The sequence below is a fragment of the Drosophila subobscura genome, chromosome U, assembly GCF_008121235.1.
Source record: "Drosophila subobscura isolate 14011-0131.10 chromosome U, UCBerk_Dsub_1.0, whole genome shotgun sequence".
NCBI classification, from domain to species: Eukaryota; Metazoa; Arthropoda; class Insecta; order Diptera; family Drosophilidae; genus Drosophila; species Drosophila subobscura.
The window spans coordinates 6,986,267-7,014,035 of record NC_048534.1 but is presented as its reverse complement, the minus strand read 5'-3'; the positions used below and the strand labels follow the sequence as shown (position 1 = coordinate 7,014,035).

Sequence of the window (27,769 nt, the reverse complement as noted above, 5' to 3'; positions counted from 1 at the left end):
CACTTGTCACAGACACACACACCAAGCGGGGGCACTTACCTGCAGAGGACACTCTCTGAGAAGTAGGGAAAAAGGTGAAATTATTCTGCTGGAGTAAGCTTTCAAAAACGTAGCATTTATTATTGTATTCTTGGGTCTGCCGTTTGCCCACTCTGTCACGAGGGGTACGCTTATACCTATACACGTACATACATCTACATATTATATTATATTAAATTATTTAATGACGTAGATCTGACATTTTCGTTAACCTAAAGGCTTTCCATACCCCACACAATATGTGATGGGAACTGTGATTCGATCGGAGAGCGCTCTCCTCCCTATGATATGTGTGGCACATCTTTACAACCTACAAGCAGCCACTAACTAAAACGCTAAAACATGCTCCAAAATGCGACTAATTTAAGTGATTTCTAAACATTGTCTTTGCGAAAAAAGAAAGTAACGAGAGACGGAACGGATCCAGCCTGTCTGTTTGTCTGTCTTTCCTATTTGATTATCACGAGAGAAGAGAGGAGAGGGGATAGAGAGTATCTACAAAACTAATTAACAATCAGGGGGACAATCAGCAACAAAAGATCAAGAGAGAACAGATGGGCAGCAGCCAGCACGAGCTTCATTCAGTTGGGGAATCGTTTCCGAATGATGAGTATTAATCCAGCAATGATGTTGGGATATGGGGAGTAGATCTTCAGCTCAATATTGTCGAGTGAGCCGCAGCCTTGCCATTCTTGCTGATCAGCGCCTTGGGACCTACAAGAAAGTAATAATTAGCTGGGATCCACAGATCAAAATGCGTTGCACATACCCTCCGTGTCCGAGGCACTTGCCACGCCCATGATCTTCAGTGAGCGAAAGAGTGCACCCAGATTGGAGCGTCCGTCGAGATACTCGCTCTCCAGCCGCACCACCGCCGCCTTCTTGCTCTTCGTTTGTGTGTGCCACACGAGAATCTCCGTGCAGTTGTTGCCACGCGGCTCGATCTGGTCGAGCCTCAGGCCGATGCTACGCAAGAAGCGATCCTCCTCGAAGCCCGGCTTGTACGGCATATTCACGTTTGGGAATTGTGCCATGTACTGGAGATTCACCGCGAAACCGGCCATGTCCACGGGCCAGCGTCTGCCCGCGAGCCACGAGTCGAGGAAGGCCACAACCTTGCCCTGAAAGAGAAGATCAGTACTTCATTTCCACAGATCATCTCTTGGTTTTTACGCACCTTTCGCACCACTGGACCACTGACGCCATAATCCGCGATGAAGCCCACAGGGAACATGGACACCCGCTGCGTCTGACGGATCTCGGAGAAGAGCCTCAGGTCGTAGGTGTTGTCATCGTCCCCGAAGTAGAGGATGCCGTTGGTGAGGTTCCGCTGCCGCAGCCACTGCAGAGCAGCCCTGCGATTGGCCACGCCCCTTGGGGCAGGCTTTGCCTTGCGGAAATTGCTGGGCATGGGACTAGCCAGATGAGTGTAGGGAATGCCTAGAGGGTATCAAAATAGAGCGAATTAGAAGGATATTGGCAGGATATCTAAGTGGGGTAGCTACCGAATCCTTTGAGCATCAGATCCATAAAGACATTGCATCCCTCCTGATCGTTGGCCACCAGCCAATGGAGGCGTGGCACATGCAGCAGCGTGTGGGCGAGGCGCGTCAGTTCCGGTATCTGCTCCCTGCGCGGATACGTGGGCGTCACAAAATAAATGATGGGCAGATTTCCATACTCTTCCATCGGTTTATCCTGCACGTACAGCCGCTGATCAAAGAGACCCTCGCTGCAGAGATGAAGCGTCTCATTGAGAGCACGAGAGAGGATGCCATCTGCACAGAGAGAGAGAGAATGATTAGCGATGAATCAGAATTTTACAATTAGAAAACAATTTGCTAAAGACTGACCCCTCCCATTGACCCCTGATCCCCAGTGTCTGAGTCTCGAGGTAGAATCACGTCAGCATTCGACAGCCGCGTGCCTTTAATGACTTTATTCTCATTCCCCTGCCCATGGTCCGTAGCTGGAGAAAAAGGGTTAATTATACGCAATGGAATAATGGAATCCTTATCCGGAGATCTCTTCCAATGCGTGAGGCGTCTCCATTATGGCACCAAAAATGCTCCTCCCCAACCCACGAAATACCCAAATTGAAATCCGGAAAACACGCAACTGCTGTGCAGGATCGGAATGGGTTGGAAACTCCCCGATATAACAATTCCCCTGATAACAAAAGGGGCAATGGGATAATGGCACCACCACACACACACACTAATAAGTTATTAAATATTGACTCCACAAATGAGGAAAGCACCGCCCCTCGGTGATGATGAATATTCACGTGGAATACTCCGAATAATGGAGCATTTGGCCGTTTGTTTATTTGTCGATATCACAGGGGCAGCAATCATAATCGTAAAACTTTTGATGGCTCGGGGCAGTCCCCCCGCGTCACACCGTCTCCCCGTCACATGTGTGTTTGCACTTGGCTTGCCCTCTTTCCCCTTCCCCCTCCCCTCCAGTCCAATCAAATCCCCCAGCGGCTGCGGGCTGATAAACTAAACACTTGACAATGGTATGGGGACAATGGCAATCTGTAGATACCTCCCCACGCACGTACCCTACATTTTAATGATTAATTGCTGGCCATAGAAAGAGTACGCACGCGAGTAAAAATATTAATATGAATTGCGGGAATGAATCAAAACGCAGACGGATAGACCTGAAGTCTCGATTGGGCGATTGGAATCGCTCGCTGATTAGGAAGCTCATTCTGAATTCCCCGAGCACCGAGCACCGAGCACCATGCACCGAGCACCAAGGCATGGCCAAAAACAGTCACCGGATTGATACGTGATTCGTGATGCGTGGCCTTTATCTACATATTATTGACTTGTGGGACTTTTCCTTTATTCAATAATGATTCAAGCCCGAAAAAGTAAATCAATCTTTAGATATCCATTTAGCCGCACTGATGGTACGAGACATGTTTTCGGAGACTAAATCCTATTTGAGAATTTATCAGAGAAGTTCCAATCTAGTTCCTAATTCTAGTTCCAAGTAAATCCATTCATGAATCCGTTTACTTTGTTTAATGTCTTGATTCATGAATGTGAATCATGGCACAAGTATTTTTGGGTCTCAAGTTCAATTCTCTCCCATTCTGTGTGGAGAGGCGGAAATTTACAATTTGTAAACATTTGCGTTAAACAGTTTGATGGCAATTTGAGTTGCTGTGGCATGAGGCAAGCGGCACGCCTGAGAATATACACAAACAAAGTGTGTGGGGGGGCAAGCGGCACAAGCACTCGACACGCGCAATTGAAAGATATGGAAATCGACTCGAAACGAAACAAACAGATAATCCCACAATAAAGAGAAGATCCGATTCCCCCACATCACCCATCGACACAGATTATGGGAGGGCAACAAGTGGAAACACTTATGAAACACCCTCCCATACCTACTCCCCTCTCCCTCTTAAGTACTTTTTGCATTTGTTTGTTTTCTCACGAGAATCCAAAACGAATGCGAACTCTGGACTGATTTGAGTGGAAGTTGAAAAAAGTGGAAGAGGTAGAGAAGGAAGGAAAAGTGCAATTAAATAAGGGGTGGGTAGGTGTGCCATTCAGAAATAAATAACTGATTCAAATGTGAGTACGAGTCGTAGACTGCAGATATGAAATTTTGTTTGCACGATTACGAATCCGAATACCCCAATGGGTGTCGGACGCTTAATTGCAGATTTCTTTAGCCAAGCAAAATCAATCGATAGCTGCCCCACAATGGACATGCCCATGCACACCGTGGTATTCCCGGAACAACGAAGAAACAGTGCGAAATTGGCTAATAAATTACACATCGGCCATCGGCCAACGAGAAGGCCAGAAAGGAGGCTAGCAGCAGCTTGAATACCCTACCCACACCGGCAAGGAAAATGATTGAAGGCTTTGGATTTCTATTGGTTATTCCCCATAGCATGTGAGGGTTTACTATCCATAGAATAACTATTGTCACACCCATTCTCCACCTATACTTTGTGCCCACTTTGGTGAAGGCGTGTGAAGTGGAAAGCCCCAGTTAGACTTGGAAAATGTGACCTTGCCAACGGCGCGGCGCGGCTTTCGCTTCGTGCAATAAAAAAGCGGTGGCCGATGGGGGGGGAGTGTGATGGAGTGTATCTGTCGCGTGTAGTTACCCGTTGCAAGACAATGCCATTAAATTAGACCAATTACCGCGCAGGGGGAATAAATAATATAACAAAAAGTAACAACAGCAACAGAGCGACATGAAACTGAAACCAGAAACTGACAGCCGAAACAGCAGCAAACAACCAACACCGAAGCGATGTGGATCGACCAGTTACATGCGATAATAACCGCGGCCAATTACTCATCAAGCCGGGGGGAAAATAAACGCGTCGGAGAGGAGGCAGAAGTGGCTGTCACAGTGCCCCCCATTTGGGTATGCCCCATGCTCGTGTAGGGTATCGCAGTCCGTTTTATTCGTTGGCCAAAAGCCAAAAAACGCTGAAAAACAGAAAGTGAAAGTGGGGTCTCTCCCTCTCTCTCCCTTTCTCTCTGTCGTAAATCACTTTCCAGTACGTCGTGAGAATGCATTTAACTGAGGAGCGGGAGTGGGCTGGACAGGTGCAACATGCAACTCATCTAGAGTGTTAGAAGGGAGGGTAGGCAACTCACTCACATTTTCTATATGGATTACGAATTCTTGAATCTTTTCGATTTCTTGTCATTTCGATTTGGAGATCTTGAGCATCGCCCATGGGCATTGTCTTGCGTTGGCTGGCTATCACGCGGAAGCGGGAGAGGCCACGGGATTGGGATTGCTTACCTAGGCTGTGCATGCCATCATCGGAGTCATCGGAGCCGCCTCCGCCACCGCCCAGTCCCAGGGCGAGTCGCGTGTCCGCGCCAAAGGTGAAGTAGCAAAAGGCGATGAGGAAGAGCAGGGCGAGCACGAGGGGCAGCAAGCAGCGTCGCCTGCCACCAACGACACCACTGGCAACGCGCAGGTGGGCCATGGGTGAATGGTGATGGGCTTCTAGGAACGGTATAGAGGGTGCGGCGGCACCCTTGGGGCGCCGCTGATGTTGCTGTTGATGCCTCTCGATGTCCGCCTCCTCGTCGTCGTCGTCGGTCGATGTTAGTGGCTGGTCGAGTGGCGCGTAATAGGCACTTGGCATTATGCGGCACGGTGCAAGGTTCTCCTCGGGTGGTACTCAGATTCAGAATCAGATTCAGGCGTCAGCTGCTGCTACTGCTGCAGATCTGTGGTTGCTGGTGCTGCTGCTGCTGCATCCCCGAATCCCACGACGACTACGATGCAGAGAGCGACGCTGGCAGCGCGTGGCTGCGTTTGCCATTTGTGTGGGGTGGGGAGGGTAGGACTAGATGCCTCGTCTGGCCGTCCTCCTGCCTCTCGCTCTCCTCTCTCCACTATTATACAATTCCGAGCACAGAACGAAAGAAAGACCCGAAATTATGCAAATTCCAAGCACACTTGGCCGCCGCCGCTGTCTTTTTTTTCACAATTATTGTTATTTCTGTTTTTGTGTTTTTGCGGGCACACACTCGCGTGGACACGGGCCGACGAGAGGGAATGTTTGTCTATAAAAAACACAAATCCAAATGCACGGAGCCGAATGAACACACGCGAAGCTTTGACAAAAATCGGAATAAATCGGAATAAACTTTTGCACCGCTTGCTCTCTCTCTCTCTTTCTATTGTTGCTTTTTGCTTTTGTTGTTATTTTACGCTCTCTCTCTCTACGCTTTCCAGTGTGACTGCGGCAGACTCTTGGAAATATACCGAATTATACCCTTGCATTTTCAAATTATACCGTAAATATACCGTAGTCTTACATAATATTCCTCGATTTTGATGTTCTATTTGATATTACTAGCTTGCAAAGACTTTAAGCACTGAAACAATAATTTAATCCGTTTAAAGGATCAATTTGACGTATTGTAAATACTAATTTTTATTGGTTTGTCTGCCTTATGACCTTATATTTTACCAATTTGTATTTACATTTTTCATTCAAATCACCCTTTCTAGAAGCAAGGGAGCTTTGTGTTCAGTATGTAAGTGTAACATGTAGAGACACATGTATGTTAACTGATATCATGAAATTATTTGAAAAAGAGCGCGCGCAACAACGAAATTCTATTGTTATTCTGATAGGGACTCTGACAGACTCCTACCACCGATCTAGGCTAAAACTAGTGGGTTTTTACACCATCGCTTTTGGGGCCGATAGATTATACAGTTCCCTCCAAACCAGGGCTCGGCACGGCCTTATCTATTATCTATTTGCATAGGACAAGGCTCTGTCGCTCACGTACACGCGTATTACAGTGATTCGTACCAATACCAATGTATTTCGGTGTTACGTTTTGCATGCGTCTTACCACACAAACGCAAAATGCCATGATTATAAATTATAAATATTTAATTTACCAACCATCACCTTAGTTTAGCAACTTTGTAAATTTTATCGTTTTTCCTTCCTCTCCTGTACTCATATTTAATTTATAATTATTCCTATTCCATAATTAGCAGTTAATTCTTAGTTTAAAATAAATAAATAAATACTAAAAACCATGTATTGTCAATAGTCAAATATTAATATATTTTATATTATATTTAGTTGTTCTCAGTAGTTGTTCCTTCGCAAAGGAAAATAGCTTTCAAAATTCCCTTAACAGAGCAAGGGAGCTTTCATGGTGCGAAATTTATATCAAAAAACTAAGGTGTCGAAAAAAGGTAAATACATACGTCACAAAAAATTACAGGTATGCAAGGTAAATTACACCTGCTTTTGAAATCCTAAGTGATGGAAATTTTCGCGTCTCAATTTGAGCACAGAAATCCCACAGAAATATACCAAAAATAATATACGTTCATACTTACATGTGCAAGCACTATTCCTCGACTTTGATCTTCTATTTGATATTACTAGCTAGTTAGGAGTCTCCGAGCTAAAACTATAATTTTATCCAATGTATCAATCAATTCTCCACAAGATGGTTTGGTTTTCAAGACTTAATTTTCTTGAAATGTTTCCAAAGTCAAAAACTAAAAAGGTGAGTGGGAACGGAAATGTAAAATTTACATGTCAATTTACATTAAGCCTCGAAAAATACGTTTGCTAGCAAACATTTGCTAGCGGAAGTGGGTGACCACAGGTGAAAGCCGCATTCCGTACGGTTACACTTCTCAGGAAGCCGTTACCTTTTTGAAAATGTGTGAAAATTGAATAAAAGTTTAATAACACAATGAATGCCAAATGGATCCATGCAGGAGATTGCTTTTAGTGGGATTGGCTCAGAACGTGGCAACAATATCGCCATTGGGATTCATGCAGGGGTTCCCAATCCACGTTCAAGAGATGGCCGTATGTTGGCCCTGGATGGAATCCCATTTAGCCTGACGCATATTAGCTGGAGGGGTTCGGACAATCCCCAAGAATAAATATTTGAAGGTATTCCGGTTTATTAACAGAAATCATCCTGACATCATGTCACACACGTTAGCCTCGATTAAAATTTTCAAATGGGTGCTGAGAATGACGTTGAGCTTGACGGACCCCAGGGACTAGCACCGAATCGACATTAGCATTTCAGTAAAGTTACTTGTTTGTTTTTTCCTACTTCTTTCTTCCCGCCATAGGCTTTAAATTCTGCATAGAAAATAAATACTTTAAACACTTTTTCCGACTACTAAGGTGAGTGCACCTGCTGGCACAGGGTTGCATTGGATAGTAGCAGACTGTAACTGTCTGTTGTGGTTCAAGTCTTGGCTATATTTCAACATTCAAATCAAAACGGAATAATGGGAAAGTGTTTTCCAGGAGATAAAGGATAAATACTAGGTTACAATTTCTTCCCTGTCACCCCACACATGGGTTATCCAGAGGGTAAAAAGTGAAACTTTCGCTGATCTTGCCATCTCCCGATTCGTATCTTATCTAATCGCAAATTTTAATCGCAGCAATTGTCTGGATGATTACGAAGCTCGTTGGGCCTTTTACTGATATTTGACTTGGCTACCTACCATTTCGCAATAATATGACATTTCAAGAGTCATCCCATGCCACTTGAATCCATTGAATGAATACCAAAACGAATCTCTTTTTACAAACGGATAGAACGGGTGTTACATTTATTTTTCTTATAAAGTTTTTTACGCTTATGTGGGTGGTGTACAAATGTCTCTACAATTCGTTTTGTTGTGTGTGTTTTTTGATTGTTGATTAAGCAAATATTTAAACGATTAAAAGCCACTAGTTATCTCACTTTATTGTTGCTGCTGCGAGTGCGCCTCTCCATTTATTTCAGGAGCTGCACTGCAGTTCTCTTTCACTTTTGGGGGACAACAAACAACACTCCTGAACCTCATCCTGATCCTCCTGATCTTCGCTTATGGAATAATTAACTAAATGTTATGTAGAACTCGTAGAGGTGTCGCAGAGGAATGGCATTCCTCACTCCCATCTTAGATATTGGCCTTAATGACATCCACCAGCCTTTGGGCATTGGCGCCAGCAAACTCTTCGATCTTCTGGCTGTTCTTGAGGAACACAAATGTGGGCATGCTGCAGATGTTGTATTCCACGGCAATGTCCTCACACTCATCCACATCGACCTGCAGATAGATATGGATTTTTATATATAAGCGAAGCACTCAGGGGGGATATCTAGCAGGGACTCACCTTCAGAACGACAACATTGTCGGCGTACTGCGTGGCCAGCTCCACCAGCTTGGGTGCAATCATCTTGCAGGGGCCGCACCAGGTGGCATAAAAGTCCACGATCACCAGCTTGTTGCCTGCCTGCTGCAGCTGGGCATCGAGGTCAGCCTGGGGGAGATGCAAAAGAGGAGAGGTTTAGTTTAACATGTAGATTTTCCAACCCCATTTGACTGACCCACTTTTCCCTGTCCATCCGTCTGCCTGTTCGTTGATCTCCCCAGGGGCTGCTAGAACAGCACTCCCCTCTGCTTATCGCCTGACATGTGCGCGATAAGGCCTGCCACAAAGTATTGCCTGGCAACCCCAAAATCCCCAACCCAACCCCCTGTTGGTGCTAATCAGATGTTAATGAGGTTTCTGTTTCTACATCTATGCACATATTAGTGTGTTCCAATCCGATCCGATATTACGATTGAAATGTTTTCTGGCCATGTCGGAATTCCGCACAGAAATCAATATACTACAAGAATTGTTTCTAAATTATACATACATATGTATGTGGTATGTGTACCTATAAATTCCATATGACACGAACCAGTCGAGAGTGAAATGAAAGGTTGTTCTGGGGGCTGGGGCTGGGGCTGGGTGTTGTTGTGTGTTTTGGGGGCTCCGCCTCTGTCACGTTTTCCGCGGTGACCTCTAATTAATTTGCGGGTATGCGCGCGATGGTAATCGCAAACGTAGGAGTCGAAAAAATCGCTCTAATGGAATTACTGGTGGACAGGTGGGGGAATGATGACTCCCCCGGGGTGGGAATGGGAGAAACCAGATCCGGTTTTCGGGGAGAGAATTAACATAAACGGAACAAGTTCTGGGAATCGCGTTTAAAGATGAGTGATCTATCGATGATTCATTCATTCCATGATTAAATCACTTTAAAATGAATTAAATTTTGTATTTACTTTGAGGAATATTCTGGCACTTCCCGCTGATAAGTAGGAACACATTTTCTTGTGGCTTTACGGGGTATAAATATGTAGACCACAAGTGGAACAAATGTGAACCTGTTATTAGGTTGCTTGTGCAGTGCATTAAATACCAAGTGATGGAACTTGAAATATTCACTCTCTGACGCAATATTTGAAATTGTATTTGTATTTATGATACTCGTGCAAGTGGTAAAGGGGAAAGGCGAATTGCAGGGCAATCATTGAACCGGTTTCCACCCCTTTCCGAAGGGGACGCCGCCTGACGCTCCGGCCTCTGTGCCTTTGAATGGCGCGTAAAAAACAGTACACCCTGCTGTACCCTCTACACGAGTAACCCCGAGACCCGATAGCGATTTATAGCTAACTCATGCTCTGAGCACACACACACACACTCGCTTAGTACATTTATTCATTTCACATTCATGGACTATATCTATGGCAGGCCAGAGATTACTCAATAATAAGTTCGAATGAATAGAAAAATTCCACTACTTTCTAGGCTCTCATTTGGACAAACGGAATGGTCATCTTCAAGAGATGATATCATACCCTTCCTTACACTACTCTCTTCTTATTTTCCTCCTCTCTCTGCTTCTCTATGCTATTCTCAGACTGGTTTTTGGGCTTTCTTTTTCGATTGTTTTCGCTGTTTCTGTCGCCTCCTCCTTTCCCACAGACATTCGTTGGAGCCGCCGCCAAAGCGACAACAACACTGCATGAGGGCCACAGTCACAGCCACCGCAGCTACCCCCCGCCCCGCCGCCGTCCCCACACTATTCGTCGTAAGCGAACGTAAGCGTATGGCAAAAGCGTGGAGAATGAAATGAAACGAAATGTGGGAGCAATAAAGAGTAGAGGAATTCCAATTCCATTTCCACTTTTTCACTTCTTTTTCTATGCCACCGATTGGGTTGGGGTTGAAGGTTATTCCACACTTGGAGCCGGAACTTATTCACACTTATTCGCGAATGATTCACTCACCTTGTCTTTCACTTGGTAAACCATTATGTTGCTTAGGAGGTTGTTGGAGGTGTGCTGTGTGCAGTGTGTGGCGGAACCGGCGGTAGAAAATGTACAAAAGTTACTTAATTAGCTACGCCACGACGCAAGCTCGTTTCGGTGTTGGATTCGATTGATTGTAGCGAGCTTTTAAATCAGCTTTCAACATACCATGAAAATCAAGTACGAGCTGTGTCAGGTGAGCTTTGTACCAGCTATGTAATAAGCTTTTCCGTTTGTACCTGATGTTCACACCTTGCCATGCCCGAGTCGAAAGAGAGCAATTTACGCTCTTCCGACAAATTTCTGCTGATTTTTTCTGCTTAACAGCGACTGACAATCTGTTAAAATGCTGGCGCCCTCAGGCCCCTTAGTGGAAATTTCTTTAACTTATCCACTGCATTTGGGTGATTGATCTTCAAATGAGAACGATTCACGCTCTCCCGACACATTTCGCTAACTTTTGTTGCTTAACAGCGACTGCACAGCGCCGCTGCCACCAAAGCTGTTAACATGCTGTCAGCTAGCGCCCACAGTCCTCGTAGCGGACATTTACGTAACCTTTCCAAGGCATTAGGGTGGGCTGTTTTCGCCGCAACACCACAGATGGCGCTGATTGCATCGGAAATTCAAAAGTCGTGAAAATCAACACATTTTTCATAATTTATTTTAAACTTTTGCTGAATGTTGTTTGCTTAACAGCGACTGACAAGTTGTTAACATGCTGTCAGCTGGTGCTCGCAGTACCCATAGAGGAGTTTGGGTGCCCTGTTTTCGCCGCAACACCACAGATGGCGCTGATTGCAACGACAATTCAAAAGTCGTGAACATCAACACATTTTTCATAATTTATTTTAAAAAGAAAACAATTCTTCAACACCACAAAAACTTTACGGAAATTAAGATTTCGCCACTAATCACTATCACTAAACTAAAGGCTACCGGCTAGTGAGTGATTCCTTTTACTTAAGTACTTCCCTATCAGTGTGCCGCGTGGGTGGCAGATGCTGCCGCTGGGTGGTGCAAGTGGTGATGATGATGGTGATGGTACGTGAGCGTGGGCGGTGGGGGCGGCTGCGCTGGCGCCACAATCGAGGGGGGTTGTGTGATCTGAGCCATTTGCTGCTCGTACGAGGAATAATGATCGTAGTAGGATCCATAGCCAGAGGCGCTGCCATGATCGTGGTTCGATGTGGCGGCGGAGGCGGACACTGAGGACACGGGCGGCACAGTGGTGCCCGTATCGAAGTAGCTGACTCCGTTGTAGCCATTGGCGCTCTCGTAAAAGTGTCCTGCGGTGCTGCCAGGGAACTGCTGCTGGTGCGGATGGGAGTGGGCGTGGGTGTGGTGCTGCTGCTGCAGATCGTAGTCCTGGACTAGTCCCTTTCCCTCCCGATGGCTGCTGTAGTAATAGTCGTAGTTGTCCTCCGCATACGCCAGCGGCTGCGTCTCCACGGTGGCATTATACTTGACCGTTGGATGCGCCTCCCCTTCCCGTTCCCCCTCCCCCTTGCAGATGCCAGCCGCCTCCTCATGGATGCCCGTTGCACCCAGATGCTGTTTGATCTGCGAGTAATTGATGAACTCGGGCTCCGGCGTCGCCAACTGTGGACTCGACTCGTAGGGAATGTGGCACCCAGTGGCACCCTGGTGGCACATGGCGTTGCTGTAGCCACCGCTGGAGGAGGAGGATTGTTGCTGTTGGTAGGAGGCCGCTGCCAGCTCCGAGATGCAGGCATAGGGTAGACCCGGGGACTTGCTGGGTGCCGTGGCAGCCGCCGGTGTGGCATGGTAGATGGTGGGATAATTGTAGGTGATGTGCTGATGGTTCACCGTGAACACATTCGCTGAGCTCTCGCAGGGATTTGTCGTTGATTCGCCACCAGTCAGCGATGGCCAACCGCCCGTCGCCACGCCGTTGGTCGCGTAGCTCGAGGATTGGCCACCCTCGAGGTAGCTGTGGCAGGTGCAGTGGCTGTAAGTGGTGTGGCACTTGCCGCAGCCATTGAACGCGTAAATGTCCAAAGCGGAGGCGGCAGAGTGGCCCAAGGGATTGCTGGCCACCGTCGCACGATGCCCCTTGATGCCCTTTCCGATGAGACTCTGCTGTAAGATAGAAAAGTGTTCCTCTGGGGTTAAGATGTTCTTGCTGAGGCGACTGTGTGGACTCACCTGCTGCTTCACTTGCTTCACCAAACCCGCAATGACGGACTTCTTCGGATTACTTCCCCCCACAGAGGATTTCCCACCCAGTGGAATCCTGCCAAAGGCCCGCTTCGAGACACTCGAGTTCTTTGGGTCGGGACGCAGGTGATCGTGGACTCCTTTGGCCTGAAAGAAGATGGCATTCCCCGAGTGGCGCCAAAAGTGGGTCACGGGATAGCCGCAGTGGCCGCGGCAGGGCTTGATCTCCAGCCGACCGCCCCTGCAGCTCTTGTTGGGGCACTGTTTGCCCTCCTGCTTCCGTCGCGCCTTATCGCAGATGGCAGGCCGCAGATTGATCCGCGATCCGTTGGGCAGGACACAGTGCTGGGAGCACACGAGCACCCCCAGGCAGCTCTTCTTGAGGATGTTCACGTTGTGGTTGTTGGTGTTGCGCATCGCCCAGCCGGAGATGTGCTTCTTGGCCTCCTCATTGTGCAGCGCGTAAATGTGCCGCACGTGCCCGTCGCTCCACTCGCTGAACTCGTCGAATTCCAAGTCTGCCACATGCGGCACAATGGCGTCATTGATGTCCCAGTCCCGCTTTGTCTTGACCGTCATTCCAGCAGAGTGGCAAATATTCTGCTGGCTTTGCTGCTGCTGCTGCTGCTGCTGCTGCTGCTGCTGCTGCTGCTGCTGTTGGGGATCTTGTTGATGATTGCTGGGGACTTGCTGCGACTTGAAGCTGTAGCCATTTCTGTGGAAGGAAGTTCGATTTGGATGAGTAATCCCCCTGGGATTGCGTTGCTCTACTTTGATGTGGGATGTGTTCCCTTTATTTTTCACTTTTAGTGCCTCGTTTAAGCAATTTCCATCTTAATTGCATCCTAAACTGTGAAGCTCGCTCTGTGTGTCTGTCAATCAAATGAAATGCCTTGCCTGCTCTTCAGCATTTACGATGCTGCCTCCTGCCCATGAAACGCATAAATCTACCGTTGCCTCAGCATCAGTCTCCAGTCTCCAGTCCGAGCCCCAACTCCAGTTGTAATCCAATCCGAGTCCGACTTGGTATCGTAATTTGAGCGCCAGTTTGGAGCGTGGAGCGCCAGCGGCTGAGTCAGACACGAGATTGAGAGTTGATCGAGACTTGATTGAAGGGGCAGCCCCCCACGTGTGTGTGGGAGGAGTGTGGAGTGGAGTGTGTGGCCGATCGTTTAGTGCGGCTCGCGGTCTCTGCAATTAGCCATAAATTTGTTTCGATTCCAGGCACCCAGCCCCGAGCGGTTTTTGTTTTTATGTGTACTTGGAAGCCAGCAGGTTGGCTCGCCTCTTGGCCTAAGCCTCTGCTAATAACTGTGGCCCTAACACCGATTCTGACTCTGACTCTAGCTCTAACTCTAACTCTGATTCTGATGCTTATTTCGATACCTGGTGTCGTGTCGTTTCAATCACTTGGTGGTCCGTTCCCCCTCTCTGAGTTTTCCGTGTTGTGAACCTGTTGTTCTGTGCGTCGTGTGGCAAGTCGCTTGTGTGTCGGCTGTCGGCTGTCCGTGTTCTTAGCGCTTTGTTTTGGGCCCGTAAATTGACTGCCTGACACTTGGGTGTCTCTTGGGGCGCTCGTTAGTCGCTCGCTTATCTCAGATGTTGATTGCATCTCACTTCGTTCTGGTTCTTCTTCTCCCCTTTGGCTTACGGGAAACTCTCATAATAAGTTTGTCACCTAGAAAATATGTCTCTATATTCGAGGCCCTTTCACTGGCCTCTTACCTCATGGCCCTTGCTATATGCGCCCCCGCCTTTTTGTGGGGCATTTGTGTGTGTGGTCTCCCTCCTGCGGCGGCATCTCTATGGATCGCTCGCGATTGGAGTGCCACATTAACTAAGTTGTGGTGCACATGGTGCACCCCCCATGCTACAGGGCTACAGGGCCACAGGGCCACAGCGTGTGATAATAAAGCGTTGGAAATCATTTACATTTTCTGCTCGCCCCTCAATGAGCGTTTGATTTGTGGCACATTCTTATGGAGGAGGTGTGGGAGAGAGATGCCTCATTGGAGGCATGGATGGGGATTGGGATCGGTATCTGTAGATGTAGATGGATGTGTGTCAAATGATTTGGGTGTCCATTCTGCAGGAGATATCTAAGGAAGTGCTGTCCTTTGAGGTGCCTCTTCTTCCTAGTCCTATTCTGTAGGATTCTCTCTCTCTCTCTCTCCATATAATCCATATCCCACTCTCTATCTCTCTACTCCCTGCTGCTGCATGCACTTACATTACAACCATATTCCAAGTGAATCCAAATGAGTGATCAGCTGCTGTAATCCCAGTGTTTTGAGTGTGGAAAGTCGATCCCAATGGATGCCACTAATGAAAGCACTTTTAATGCAGTTAGTTTTGTAGCTTATTTCGCTTCACTATTGCCACTGCACTCGATGAACATTGTCATCCAATTATCCATAAAGATCTCACGGCTAAGCCCGCTCTTAGCCGTCGCTAATTTAACGAATTGTGAAACGCACGCGACGACGACGACCTTTCACCGTGTGGCAACCTGTGAGAGGCAACTCTGTGCTGGGTACTGTGTGCGGCCAGATACTCCTCCTCGTGCAAGAGACAAAAACAAAAGCAGCGTTACGGCAGCAAACAAAAGCAAACTTCAGCGCTAAAGATACACCAAGAGAGAGAGAGAGAGAGAGAGCGAGAGAGCGGATAGCGGAGACACGGAGCCACGGCGTGCGAGCGATGCCAAGTTTTGTCAACAAAAGGAATGGATTTTGGCTCTTACTCTGTGTGGCACTGGGCACTGGGCTCTGTCTCTGGCTCCACCTACAAAAACCCACAACACAAAAAGAAGGCAAGTGGCAAGCGGGGGAGCAGAGAGCGAGGGCGGACAGATGGATGGAAAGACGACGGAACCACCCGCATAATTTGGCGAAAACTCCACACTCCACACACACACACAACACACACACATAGGGATATCGGAGGTCCGACGTCGGCGCATAATCAACGGCCACGAACAGCAGCAGCCAACAGGGCGCAGAGGAGCTGCCGCAGCTGCCACAGAGTGTGCTGAAATGTATCCGTCAGATGCACAGATACACAGAGCCAGAGAGCTCCCTTCCAGGCAGCGACTTCTTCCAGGGCAGCAGCGACATTTGCTCATTGCTGATTGGTCGGATAAACGCAGCCACGCTGCATCTCATCTCTGTCTCTCTTGCTCTCTCTCTGTTTGGAGTATTTGTGCTCTTCGCTGTGTGTGTTTGTGTCTGTGTTGCTTTGAGAGTTTTTAAAGTTCTGAAGAGGGAGGGGATGATGTAGAGGGGCTTACATATGTGTGTGTGTGTGTGTGCAAGCCGATAAGAATCACAGAAATTTAATTACTTATTATGCGCCGCTTATCAGGCGCCCATTGTTCCGCCGTCGAAGGATGGATATAGTCCCCCGCCCAACGCCAAACAAGCAAACGACTGGCAGGCAGAGCAATCAAGAGAATGTTCCTGATTGTATCATCTCTGAAATGTTTGGTAAATCATTTCTAATTTCAATGATTTATGGTAGAAAATAAACCTACCAATGGATACTAAATGGAGAAGATAACTCTGAATAATCCATTCCAGATATAGTACATATTCCGAAACCTTTAAATGCACTCCAAATTTAAATGAAATTTCTAGAATAAATGCAGTTTCTTACGCACTTCCATTAGGGCTAAATGTGGCGTTGGGCCTAGCTGAAAGTGGTAACAATATCAGGGCCACAGAAAGAGATCAGCCAAAGGGCACAAGAGGAGTGCGAGGAGGGCTGCTCCTGGGGGCTAATGCTCTGCCGTGTCGTGTGTGTTTTCACCTGATCGCATCGCCCGCATTCGCCATTTGGGGCACAGCTAAAATACAGGCAACAAATACACAAAAAAAACACAACGCACCCAGATACGGATACAGATACAAATACATTTACAACAGATACAATGGGAACAATTAACCAACGACAGAGAGACAGAAGCAGACGCAGAAGCCGTGTCATCAGAGGAGTCTTTGAAAGCAATGAAAAAGAAAAGAAATGGAGGAGCCGCACCGAGCTGAGCCGCCAATAGGCAGGCGGCGTTCCAGTAGAAATGGAAAAGGGAAAAGGGAAAAGACTGTTGACAGGAAATGCAAAGCGGCACAGTGGCAGCGGCAACTGTTGCTGCTGCTCATCGACTGTGACCCGTAATTAAAATGTGTGGAAAAAAGGAGTTGGAGTGGGAGGCACCCAAAGATACGGGATTGGGCCCTCAAGAGACACAGAGAGAGAGGAGTAACTGTGTAACTGCGCGCGGAAATTTACAGAAATTAATGGCTGCTGCTGGCCATTTGCTTGCCCCCCTGTGTTACCTCTTCAACCTCTGTGTCTGCCGTTTGTTGTCGCTTTAACGCTCCTCCAAACAGAGCAACGCACAGCAAATGATACGGGTGACAAATACATATTTCAACAACATTGGCCAGAAGACAGCGGAGGCGCAGAGAGGGAGAGAAAGAAATGATAGAGAAATATTCACAATTTTACAGCTGAACTGGAACATAACTCTGCGGTTCACCTGGGGGTTCATGGTTCATGGTTCATGCTGCAGCAGCTGCAACACACCCTTTGGGGGCAGGGGGATTTTTGCAATTAATTGCTCAACATTATTTTACAATCATTGCGTAGTTTAATGTAGGTAAAGAGCCACAGAGAGGCCCCCCCACAACGATAGATACGTGGACCTCCGAGGCGGAGTCCCGCTGGGAACTGCCTAATGAGCGCGTGCCCTCCGCTCTCCCCCGGGCCCTGTCATTGGGGGCACCAAAAGTGTTTTTGGCGCACGAGATTAATCATCGATCTGTAAAAATCAATAAAAATTGGAATTGGTGTACTCTGAAATGGAGTTCCAAGAGCTTTTCGAGACCTCAAAAATATTTGAATAATTAATTTGCTGGATGGAGCTACACTGAGAGAAAAGCAGGCCCCTATGGCAACGTTCTTTCTGCCAATTTGGGACTCCAACTCTGTAACTCGAAGTCTGCCTGGGAGTGTGATGTGTGGCACAGGCCCAAAAGGTTCACTTCTTTCCATTTACGCAATTAATTGGTCGTCACGCTGGGAGGTCCACTAATAGATCCACGAAAATCCCAAAGCCCCAAAAGCCATAGCCAGAGCCAGAGCTCCGTAGGGCTTCATGGATTAACATTTTGTCTATTGACTGATTGAATGATTGATACTTGCCAGCAACACACAAACGCAACCAACGAGCATCACCCACAAGTAACGAAAAACATGAAATTTTGACAAATGTCTCGCGGTGGTTGGATGGAGGGAGTGGCAAGGGGTAGGGGTAAACCGAGCTCTTGCTAATGGCCCTCTTGTTCGGAGGAGACAAGACCCACTCTTAGGCGGAGCTGCTCCCCGTTCTTGGTGTATTTCTTATAAATGAGTTCGATTAGAACCCAATTACAAGGGTGGAATGCTCTGATGGCCCTAGCAGCCCCGAAAGCCATTCTTCCCGCGGGGAGGGAATTACTTTTGATCATAAAATTATGACTCATAAATTTAAGTTTATGACTTCTTTGGGACCCAAGCAACAAAAACACTCTCCAACCCAGCACCGAAGATCTCTTCTTACATCGAACAAAAAGAGCCAGAAGTTGTGTAATGAAGCCGCAGAAGGTGCCAAAATTATGTGCAGCGAGGACTGTAATTTTCGCACCGAAGGTGCTTAAAGACCCTGCCATTTCTTCATCACTCAAATTGCCCGAAATCGCATCGCTGCAACGTGGCTGTCGCTGTGGTGGCTGCCACACTCTTTAATCAGCTAAATGGACTGTTGAAAATTCGGCAATTGGCAGCGTAATCACCTTCTGGGGGCAAGTGGCAGGCAGCTCCTGGAGCCACGCGTCCGTCCGTCCATCCATCCATCCCTCGGTTCTTCCTTCGCTTGTTTGCAGAATGAGAGCCACTGCAGCCACTCAATTTGGGGATGGATTTGGGGGTGTGGCAGCTGGGAGGTGCCCTCAATCGATGGCCCTAATGTTCCTTGGTTTCATGAGCAGTTTGATTGGGGACAAGGAACCCCAGAGAACGGTAGAGACAGAGACCCTCATACTCGTACCTCGTACACGTACACGTAAATGGGAGTGGGGATCGGTACTCAATCGAAGGCATCTGACATCAACCATCTCCCCAGTTGAAGTTAGACGATGATTCTACGCTGACCTTCTCTTGGGTTAAGCCAATGCCTCTGTGTCCCAGATACCACGATAAGATACGGCTAAATGGTACACAATCTCGACGATAAACCAGAGCTGAAAACTGGATTTCCGATTTCATTTTTATTCACTTTCAATTGTCGCCTGAGCAAGCGAAATCTGTTGGTCACAGATCTGTGCCGCATGCGGCAGGCTGGCGGGGCACAATCAAGAGTCAATCCCAGATCCAGTGGCACGCATGACTGGACCGGACCTGCCTCAAGAGCGGGTCAGCAGACGCCAATAAGTGAATGGTTCGAATAACCGTTTAAACTTAATTACGATTACGATTATGATTATGATAATGATTATGCTCGCTCATGAGAGAGCTTAACTTATCAGCCGCCCATCAAAATGAAGGGGATTACAGATCGACAGAGCAAAGAGGTCCGAAAGGAATACCAATGAGCGGGAGAGGCGAAGGGAAACACGAGGAGAAACAGGTGCTAAAGAGAAGGAGCCACGCAGAACAGAGCCAAGAACCAAAGTAAATAATAACAACAATTAATTTAGTTTCAAAACAAAAATTATGGCAGTGGGAATGCTTGGGCTTGGGCTGCGGGAGGGGGATCCCAGTGGATGCAATGGATGCAGGGCACGTAGACGGCACGGGTTGCTGCAAGCAGACCACGAAGCAGAGGAAGTGGCAAGCAGACTGCAGACTGCGGCAAGCCGCCAACCCAACAGCTGCAACAGCCAGCCAGCCAGCCAGGCAGGCTCTCCTTTTGGACTCAAGTTATGCTGGTGGACCGGCCGGCCTACTGGCTTCTTTGGCTACAGAATGAGGCATGAGGCATGAGGCTAGACGACACTTGGAGTCAAGATTTACATGCCTGGTGCATGCCTCGAGCCAGGGCAAGCACGTGCCTGGCATTCAATGCGTTTCAGGGAAAGGTGCAAACATCGAAAATAACCGAAAAACTCCCACGTTCATTTATTCTGTGACTCCTCCCCACTCGAGATTGATAGATTGATGCATTGATGATGCTCCCTCCCCTCACATGATCAATCACTCTGGCTCTTCCACTGAAGAGCGAGCGATCTGTTGTTCCGTTGTCTCTGTGTCTGTCTGTGATTCCCGCCCCATGGAAACAGTCCAAACAAAGCCACCGACAATTGCCTTTGACAGTTTTTAGCGACAGTCTTTTTGCATATGCTGATTCCTGACTCCCGATGCCAAGGGGAAGTGCAGAGCAGAGGAGAGTGATTGATATTTCGGGACACGGCAGCAGCAGCAGCAGCAGCAGCAGCAGCAGCTGGTTCTGGTCTAATGGATATTTAAAGTGCCAGCGAAGGAGCAGCAGCAGCAGGGGGAGAAGTGTGAGCCAAGAGACAGATTGAATGGAAATCATTTACCAGCCATAAATGCAATAAAATTATCTATATTTTCCCCCGTTTCCCGCATGGGCAGCGAAATGTCGCGTGCCCAAAAGGTGGCTGGCTGGCAGGCTGGCTGGCTCTCTGCATGCCCCATAAAACCAAACAACAAACCCACTAATTAACAGCCAAATCGCGGGCGTACTATCATCGAAATGCAAATTGGCAAAGGAACCAAACACAGGAACCGCGCAAATAATAGAATTAGAAATTAGCAATAGAAAAACCCCGAAAAAACCATGGCGAAAATTTCTATTTTTATGTGGAAAACCCTCGGAAAGGCAAACAACAAAACAACGAGAGGGGAGGGAGGGAGGGACACGGAGGGGTAGATGCTGGGTGTGTGTGTGTGTGGCAGCCACCACGATTTTGTGGGCCATGGGCCATAAATTACTCAAATCATTTGGCCCAGAACGACCTCGTCAACGGCCACCACTCGAAAAATGCCATCGGGGGGGAAACAGGGGAACGGGTGGTCCGCTCTGAGGAGCGTAAACATTTCATTAGTCAAAGGACATTTATGCTGAGGGAGGCATTTCCATTCGATGCTAATTTTCGGGATATAAATTATGTTCCTATGACAGTCGTGCAAAATGTGGATCGAAGGATCCACCTCTACAGATTGCCATCAGTTTTTTATTTATTTCCATTTCGATTGCTATCAGTGTTTTCCAAGGATCGATCCTGGCAGACCACACAAACGGCACTCTGCAGGCATTGGGGTTCCCAATATGTCAACATTTTGCCAACTAATTAAATCGTGAGTGAAAATTAAATGCCAAAAAATCACTTTTATAAGGAAAATGCCACAAAATCTCCACGGGGTCTCAAGAACTCAGCTCACTTGGACGTCGCCCCGAGGGCAAATCAGACAGAAACACACACTTCACACCTCCCTCGAGCGTACACCACATCTCACACCTTGCCAGAGACAAGATTCGCCCAGACAGAAGAAACAGAGACACAGACAGAGACACATATCCTGTGGCGCATGGCAAGAGATCGTCGTTGCGTCATTAGTGTCTCTCGAAGTCACTCGAAGACGTCTGCCACCTGCCGGGCCCGTGCCTCACGTTGATGCTACAATTACCTGGTAATGGAAGAAGAGACGACGACGACCACAGAATTACCAAATAGAGACAGAATCTAGAATATGTCCCCTGGCTGGCCACAGAGGAAGCTCCTCAGCTGCAACCACGACTGGAACTGCATCCTAAAAAAGTAATGTGGCAAAGAGATTGTGGCGGAGCCCCTACAGCAGCTTTAGGTTCTCCAACGATTGAGTTCCCCTATAAATACGAGTAACTTTTCTATCGCAATAGAAATAATGGGCTACAATTTAAATCATTCAATTTATGGCTACCCATCTGAGGGAATATCTGAGGATATTTATGGGATTACTTTGGCTAACAAAACGTTTTCACACCGGCGAGGAAGCAGAAGCCAGAGACGAGACCCTTTTGGCTGTAGAGGAGCCGAGAATCGACCAATATAAATCCAATTAGCACGCCTTTGTCTGCTGCTCTCACACGGAACTCGCAGGGTAAGGAAAGGAAGGAATAAAAAGGGAAAGGAAAGGAAAAGGAACCGTACAGAGCGGAAGAAAGGAAACAAATGAAGAGGAAGGAGAAGGAACTACACACAATGGAGGAACACTTAACACACTTCATCGGGCTCTCAAGGGATCTTTTTCGCTCTCTCTGTGGTGATCTCTGTCTCTGCCTCGTGGGTTTCAGTAGAGTGGAATGGAGGGGTGTGTGGTGCTGGTGGTGTCCTCGCCTCGAAAGTTTATGACTTGCGCACCTTTTGTGCTCGCCATTAAACGCTATTAGCGGGCATTTAAGGATCTTCTTTGTATCTTTGTATCTGTATCTGTGTCTCTGGTGTTTAGCGTTTGATGGGAAGGTCACAAAAGGTTAGGAGGGAGGGAGGAAAGCAGCACACCTAATCTCTAATAAGCCGCAAGCACGCAAACAAGTTCTCACGTTTGGGCAAACACACACAAAACTGGAGCAAGAATCTGCCTCGGACTCGAACTCTGAGTATCTGCCGCGTAGGCGCAGCACTGTGGCATGCCCCTTTGCGATTGTGGCTGGGTGTGTGTGGGAAGTGGAAGGCAGAGACTCCTGCTGCCCGCGTGTTATTTATGGATTGCTGCAAATGCTGAATGCAATTGGATATGGGAAGAGATGTTCTCCCAGGGAACAACGCGAAGAACATGGAAGCCAAACGCCCAGTGTCACTCCACAGACAGAATCGCATCAATTCGGAGCACTTTATGGTGACATAATCCCCGCGTTTCTTTGCACTGGACTCCACTTGAGTGTGGGGCGACTCCTTGCTATAAAAGCGAGGAATACGTGGCTCCAGCCTTCAGTCAGAATGTGGCGTCTCTGTGGATTCATCCTGCTGCTGTTCCTGCTGCTGGGAGCTGGCCATTCCCTTGATGCCGAGGAGGAAGAGCCGCCAGATGCCACCGATCCCATTGGATACAACAAGGAGCTCTCCGATCTGGTCATCACCACGGCACTGGGCAAGATCAGAGGCACCATTCTGCCCTCCCAGTCGGGTCGCAACTTCTTCGCCTTTCGAGGCATACCCTATGCCAAGGCGCCCGTGGAACGACTGCGGTTCAAAGCCCCCGAGCCCGTGGAGCAGTGGTACGATGTCTTTGATGCCACCTTCGATGGCCCCAAGTGCCCGCAGCCGGGACTCGTCAGCGATGATGTGAGCGAGGACTGCCTCCGGCTGAACGTCTACACCAAGGAGCTGCCCAACGAATCGCAGCCGAACGTGCGGCGTCCAGTGATCGTCTTCATCCATCCCGGCGGCTTCTACTCCCTCTCGGGGCAGAGCAAGAACTTTGCGGGTCCCCAGTACTTCATGGACCGCAATCTCGTCCTCGTCACGTTCAACTATCGCCTGGGATCGCTGGGATTCCTGGCCACCGGCACCAAGGAGGCGCCTGGCAACATGGGCCTCAAGGATCAAGTGCAGCTGCTGCGTTGGATCAAGCTGCACATTTCCCGCTTCGGCGGGGACCCCAATGTCGTCACACTCTTGGGCTACGGTGCCGGTGCCATGGCTGTCACCCTGCACATGGTCTCCCCCATGTCACGAGGGCTCTTCCATCGTGCGATTGTGATGAGTGGCGCCGCCACGGGCCAGTGGACGCTGCCCGAGCACCAAATGGAGGTGGCCATGCGGCAGGCGACGCTCCTCAACTGCCACACGGACAACACCACAGAGATGATTGACTGCATGCGAGGGGTAAGGATTGAAGTATTCCCCTGTGTCCCTCAGCCTTCATCCTGTATTCCCCCACACAGAAACACTATCTGGAGTACGCGAACAGCCTGCCGCGAATGTTTGACTTTGGGCGAAATAATCCACTGATTCTATGGAAACCTGTGGTCGAGCCGGACTTTGGGCAGGAGCGTTTCCTCGTGGAGAGTCCTGTGCAGAGCTACCAGAACGATGACTTCATGAAGGTGCCCGTCATAACGGGCATGACCAAGGATGAGTTTGTGGGTCCCGCCCTCTGTGAGTGTCCCTGAAAAATACTTCATAGATCCTCCCTGACCCTAGAGCTTCTTCCTTCACGTAGCAATCCTTCAAAGTCCTTCACTGCTGAGCACTCTCAATGCGAACTTCGAGACCTTGGCCCCCATTTTCTTTCTGTTTAATGAGAGCAATCCTCGGGCGGGCAACATCAGCCTGGAGCTGCGGGAGCATTACTTCCAGCAGGAGCCCATCGATGCCAATCGCTCACTGGCGGCCCTCTCCTCCCTCTACTCGGATGCGCTCACGGGATTTGGGATTCATCGATTTGTGCATCTTGCTGCGAGATCCACGAAGGTCTACTACTATAGATTCGCCTATCAGGGTGGCAGGAGTCACATTTACTACCCGGAGGATGCTCCCTACGGGGTGGTGCACCACGACGATCTCATGTATCTGTTTGTGGAGCCATCGATCAGCCGCATGTTCACGGAGGATGATGACGAGTTCCGAATGGTGGACATAATGGTCAGGATGTTCTCAGCCTTTGCCTACAAGGGGTAACCACTACTCTCCATCCTCCAATCTCTCCACTAACAAAATCTCTTTCAGGGATCCCAATAAACCTACGGATTCTGCCCTGAGGGATATTCGCTGGCGTCCCTTTAGCTTCAAGAAGCGCTACTATCTGGACATTGGCGATCAGCTCATTCTGCACGAGAATCTCAATTCTGACCGCTATGAGATATGGAAGCGTCTCTTTCCCTTGAATTGGCGTCGCCAAACGAAGGATGTCTAGCTTTTGCCACCTACTGTACTTGAAATAAATGCCACTTGGCTACATCACTACTCCATGATTGTTTTGTTGTTGATCCTCTTTTCCATTCGGCAGTTGCCAAGTGACGAAGTGATGAAGCCAATTGGCATATTTATTGCTGCGTTTTCCTCCAATTCGATGGGTTTTTAGGGTTTCTGTTTACGAGTTGGTGGAGGTTTGGGTGTCATCGTCTGTGTGGGTGCATATATTATATGACAGTCGAGTCGAGTCGGAAGGGGGCAACCGATAACAGCCCTGCGACTGAGTCGTTGTGGTACGTGTCGTGCCGTGCCGTGCATTATGGGTGCTCGCTGTCGCTGATCGCGTGCCAATGCTCTTGCATGCACTGAGAGAAATTTGAAGGAGATTTCAAAGGGAAAATTAAGAGTAAGGCACTATTTATTACAGACACATAACATGCCCAATCATGCACACTACATGTATTATCATTTGTTTCCGATCTAAAATAATTCGATGAACGAAGAACATTTCAAACATTTTATTTCAATGATTTCCGAAGTAAGGAACTATTTATGACAGACACAGACATTCTTCAAACTATTCTAAAAACTATTTTAATGTTCAATTTAACTTAAAAATTCGGTTGTAAATTCCTGTTACTTCTAAGCTACTACTCAGCTACACATAGTTAAGGCTTAAGATAAACAATAAACTATAATCATGCTCACTACATGTATTTTGTTTTCTATCTTTGCAGGCCTAGTTGTAGGCAACCAATGTCAGTGGCAGTGGAAGCTCTAAATGGTAAGTACATTGTACGACTATTTATTTATGTACATACATATATGTATGTATTACCACAAAAAGAGGGAAAAGTACGATAATTTCTCTCAGTGCAGCGACCACCTCCGCACATGCCACCTCTGTGCTGATGATTGTTGCCGCACCGCACACAACACATCTGTGTGTTGCTGCCACTATTTTGTTTCGTAATTTTATTGCCACTCTTCTTATCGGAGTTTTCGAGTTTTCGAGTTTTGGTTACGCTCCAGGGCATGACAATGTCAAAAGTGGCTTCCAATTCGACCCCGTGGCTCGTGTCCTGCTGCTCATTAGCATACTTGCAACATATGACGCTCTGCCATCCATCCAGCGATCCATCCATCTATCCCTCCAATTGGGAAGGAGGAAGGCAATCCATGCCATGAGTCACGCCATAGCATCATTGCATCCTGCGGGGGTGTGCCACCAGAGAGGGCCACCGCCTGTTGTTGCAACTTGGCTTAATATATTAATTTATGCAAATTGTTGCAGGGCACACTGCGGTCTCTCCGCTATCTGCGATCCAAATGGATCCGAATGTATGTCGGGGTTGCTCTTTTTGATCGTTTCCACTTTAGTTTTTAATTGTTTTCGCTTGTCAGCAGCAGAGGCATCCGAATGGGAGCAGCATATGTTGCACAGAGTGTTGCATGTTGCCATAATTTGCTAGATGCAAAAGTAGAGCAGGGGGCACAGCGGCGGGAGGAGGGAGGAGGGAGAGAGTTTCACTTTGGAATTGGCATTCCAATTTCCAGCGAAATATTTGGACAAGAGGCCAAGCGGAGTCGCCAAGCATCGAGTCGCATCTGGCAGTAGATTTCGATTTGCATTTCCGCGAATCGCGCAGCGCAAATAAAGTTGTGAGAGCGACGATCCTCCCAGAGCGACGTCTATGCCCCCAGGGCCTCCTCGATATCAGATGGGAGTGTGGAGGAGTCTCCCAAGTCCCCAGGTTCCTGGCTGCATTTCATGCTGAGTGAGACCCGAGGAGACTGGACTGTGGCACACTACAGCGTGTGGCTGTGGCTGTGTCTTGTCTGGCATTTGCTGTTTGGTTTTTGGATGGTTTTTATTGACTGATGGAAATCGCTCAAAAAAGCAGTTGGGAAATTTCACTGCCAGTTCGCTCTCTTGGCCACAAAATGTAATTAGATTGCAACGCGAGAACGGCAGACCATCTGCAGCTACGACTCTGAGGAGTCCTCCCAGTCGCACCACAAAGCTCTGTGGCTGTGGCTGTGTCTGTGGTGCAACTGACACTTCCTTCTGTGGTTGCAACGCGTGCTTGGAACTCCTGCTGTCAACATCAATGCGCAGGAATCTCTTTGCCTCGCTTTGCTGCAGCCAACTGTGGCAGCAATGAAGTTGTCTGGCAATTGACGCGCGATAAGCAGCCTCAAGGGGCCCCAAGACACAGTTCCACTGCGGAGCAGACTCTGTGGCAAAACAAAGCCAAAAGATCTCCACGCCAATGCGCGCTTGTCGCTCTTACATAGAAAAATTTGCACAAACATCACAAAACTCATAAATAACAACAACAACAACGACAAGCCGCAACACTTGCAACAGCAAACACACAGCAGAAATAGTGTCTCCATCGCCTGGAGGCACCAACAGACTCGGGACGGACACAGACTACGACTCGGAGTCTCCTCTGTATTGCGATGGATAATGTGCATTGCACACATCACAATTTATGAGTCACTTGGGTCGCAGCAATGCCAGCTATTTATTGGGTGGAAGTTCAGCAGAAGAGAGGGGCAGAAAGCAGGCGGAACCTGTGTGGGTGTGGGTGCGCGAAAATGTTCTGGGAAGTGGGTTAGGACGGACTCTCGGCAGTGGAGAGCCTAGCTCTAGCAGGCTCCAGGCATGTGGCCCAGAAATATAGAAAATTCCCTCACAAAGGGAGAGAGCGAGTGCCGCTGTTGATGCCTGGCATTATCCCAGTTTATGGTGCATGTCATGCTCCACGATCTATACCCTATTATCACCCACTGCTGACCTCTGACCTGCCACTTTCCAGCAAGTAATTAGCATAGAGAGAGAGGGAAAGGAAAAGCATTTAACAGACAATTGCGTGAGGCGCGTGGGCGATCCATCAGATGGAATATGAAAATGTGCTGATAAGCTGGCGAGAAAACCATTAGCAGGAGTGCGGAGAGAGGAGTAGGCAGAGGGAAAACAGAGGTAACAGCAACCA

At 48.1% G+C, this 27,769-nt stretch overlaps 4 protein-coding genes across 6 annotated transcripts; 1 reads left to right on the top strand and 3 right to left on the bottom strand.

Moving 5' to 3' along the window:
* Nucleotides 1-94: 94 nt before the first annotated feature.
* On the bottom strand, nt 95-13,492 carry LOC117900450 (galactosylgalactosylxylosylprotein 3-beta-glucuronosyltransferase S). Of its 3 annotated transcripts, XM_034810822.1 has the most exons (7): nt 13,479-13,492; nt 6,303-6,307; nt 4,690-5,098; nt 1,545-1,817; nt 1,217-1,479; nt 809-1,160; nt 95-753 (listed from the first exon to the last, which is right to left on the bottom strand). In XM_034810822.1, the coding sequence occupies exons 3-7, from the start codon at nt 5,024-5,026 to the stop codon at nt 692-694; spliced, it is 1,287 nt and encodes a 428-aa protein (XP_034666713.1). In that variant the 5' UTR covers nt 5,027-5,098; nt 6,303-6,307; nt 13,479-13,492; the 3' UTR covers nt 95-691. The 3 variants fall into 3 exon arrangements, with proteins under 3 accessions (XP_034666713.1, XP_034666711.1, XP_034666712.1); XM_034810820.1 differs by lacking the exons at nt 6,303-6,307; nt 13,479-13,492 and having other exon boundaries at nt 4,690-5,735; XM_034810821.1 differs by lacking the exons at nt 6,303-6,307; nt 13,479-13,492 and having other exon boundaries at nt 4,837-5,727.
* LOC117900451 (thioredoxin-2) lies at nt 8,187-10,817 on the bottom strand. Its single transcript, XM_034810823.1, has 3 exons — nt 10,669-10,817; nt 8,720-8,866; nt 8,187-8,652 (listed from the first exon to the last, which is right to left on the bottom strand). The coding sequence occupies exons 1-3, from the start codon at nt 10,690-10,692 to the stop codon at nt 8,503-8,505; spliced, it is 321 nt and encodes a 106-aa protein (XP_034666714.1). The 5' UTR covers nt 10,693-10,817; the 3' UTR covers nt 8,187-8,502.
* LOC117900448 (transcription factor glial cells missing 2) lies at nt 11,574-15,477 on the bottom strand. The gene is made up of 3 exons (XM_034810817.1): nt 15,101-15,477; nt 12,859-13,585; nt 11,574-12,792 (listed from the first exon to the last, which is right to left on the bottom strand). Exons 1-3 carry the CDS (start codon nt 15,109-15,111, stop codon nt 11,668-11,670), a joined length of 1,863 nt encoding a protein of 620 aa, XP_034666708.1. The 5' UTR covers nt 15,112-15,477; the 3' UTR covers nt 11,574-11,667.
* A 7,358-nt stretch (nt 15,478-22,835) lies between these two features.
* LOC117900449 (venom carboxylesterase-6) lies at nt 22,836-24,818 on the top strand. The gene is made up of 4 exons (XM_034810819.1): nt 22,836-23,738; nt 23,798-24,011; nt 24,076-24,529; nt 24,582-24,818. Exons 1-4 carry the CDS (start codon nt 22,851-22,853, stop codon nt 24,766-24,768), a joined length of 1,743 nt encoding a protein of 580 aa, XP_034666710.1. The 5' UTR covers nt 22,836-22,850; the 3' UTR covers nt 24,769-24,818.
* The last annotated feature ends 2,951 nt before the right edge of the window (nt 24,819-27,769 follow it).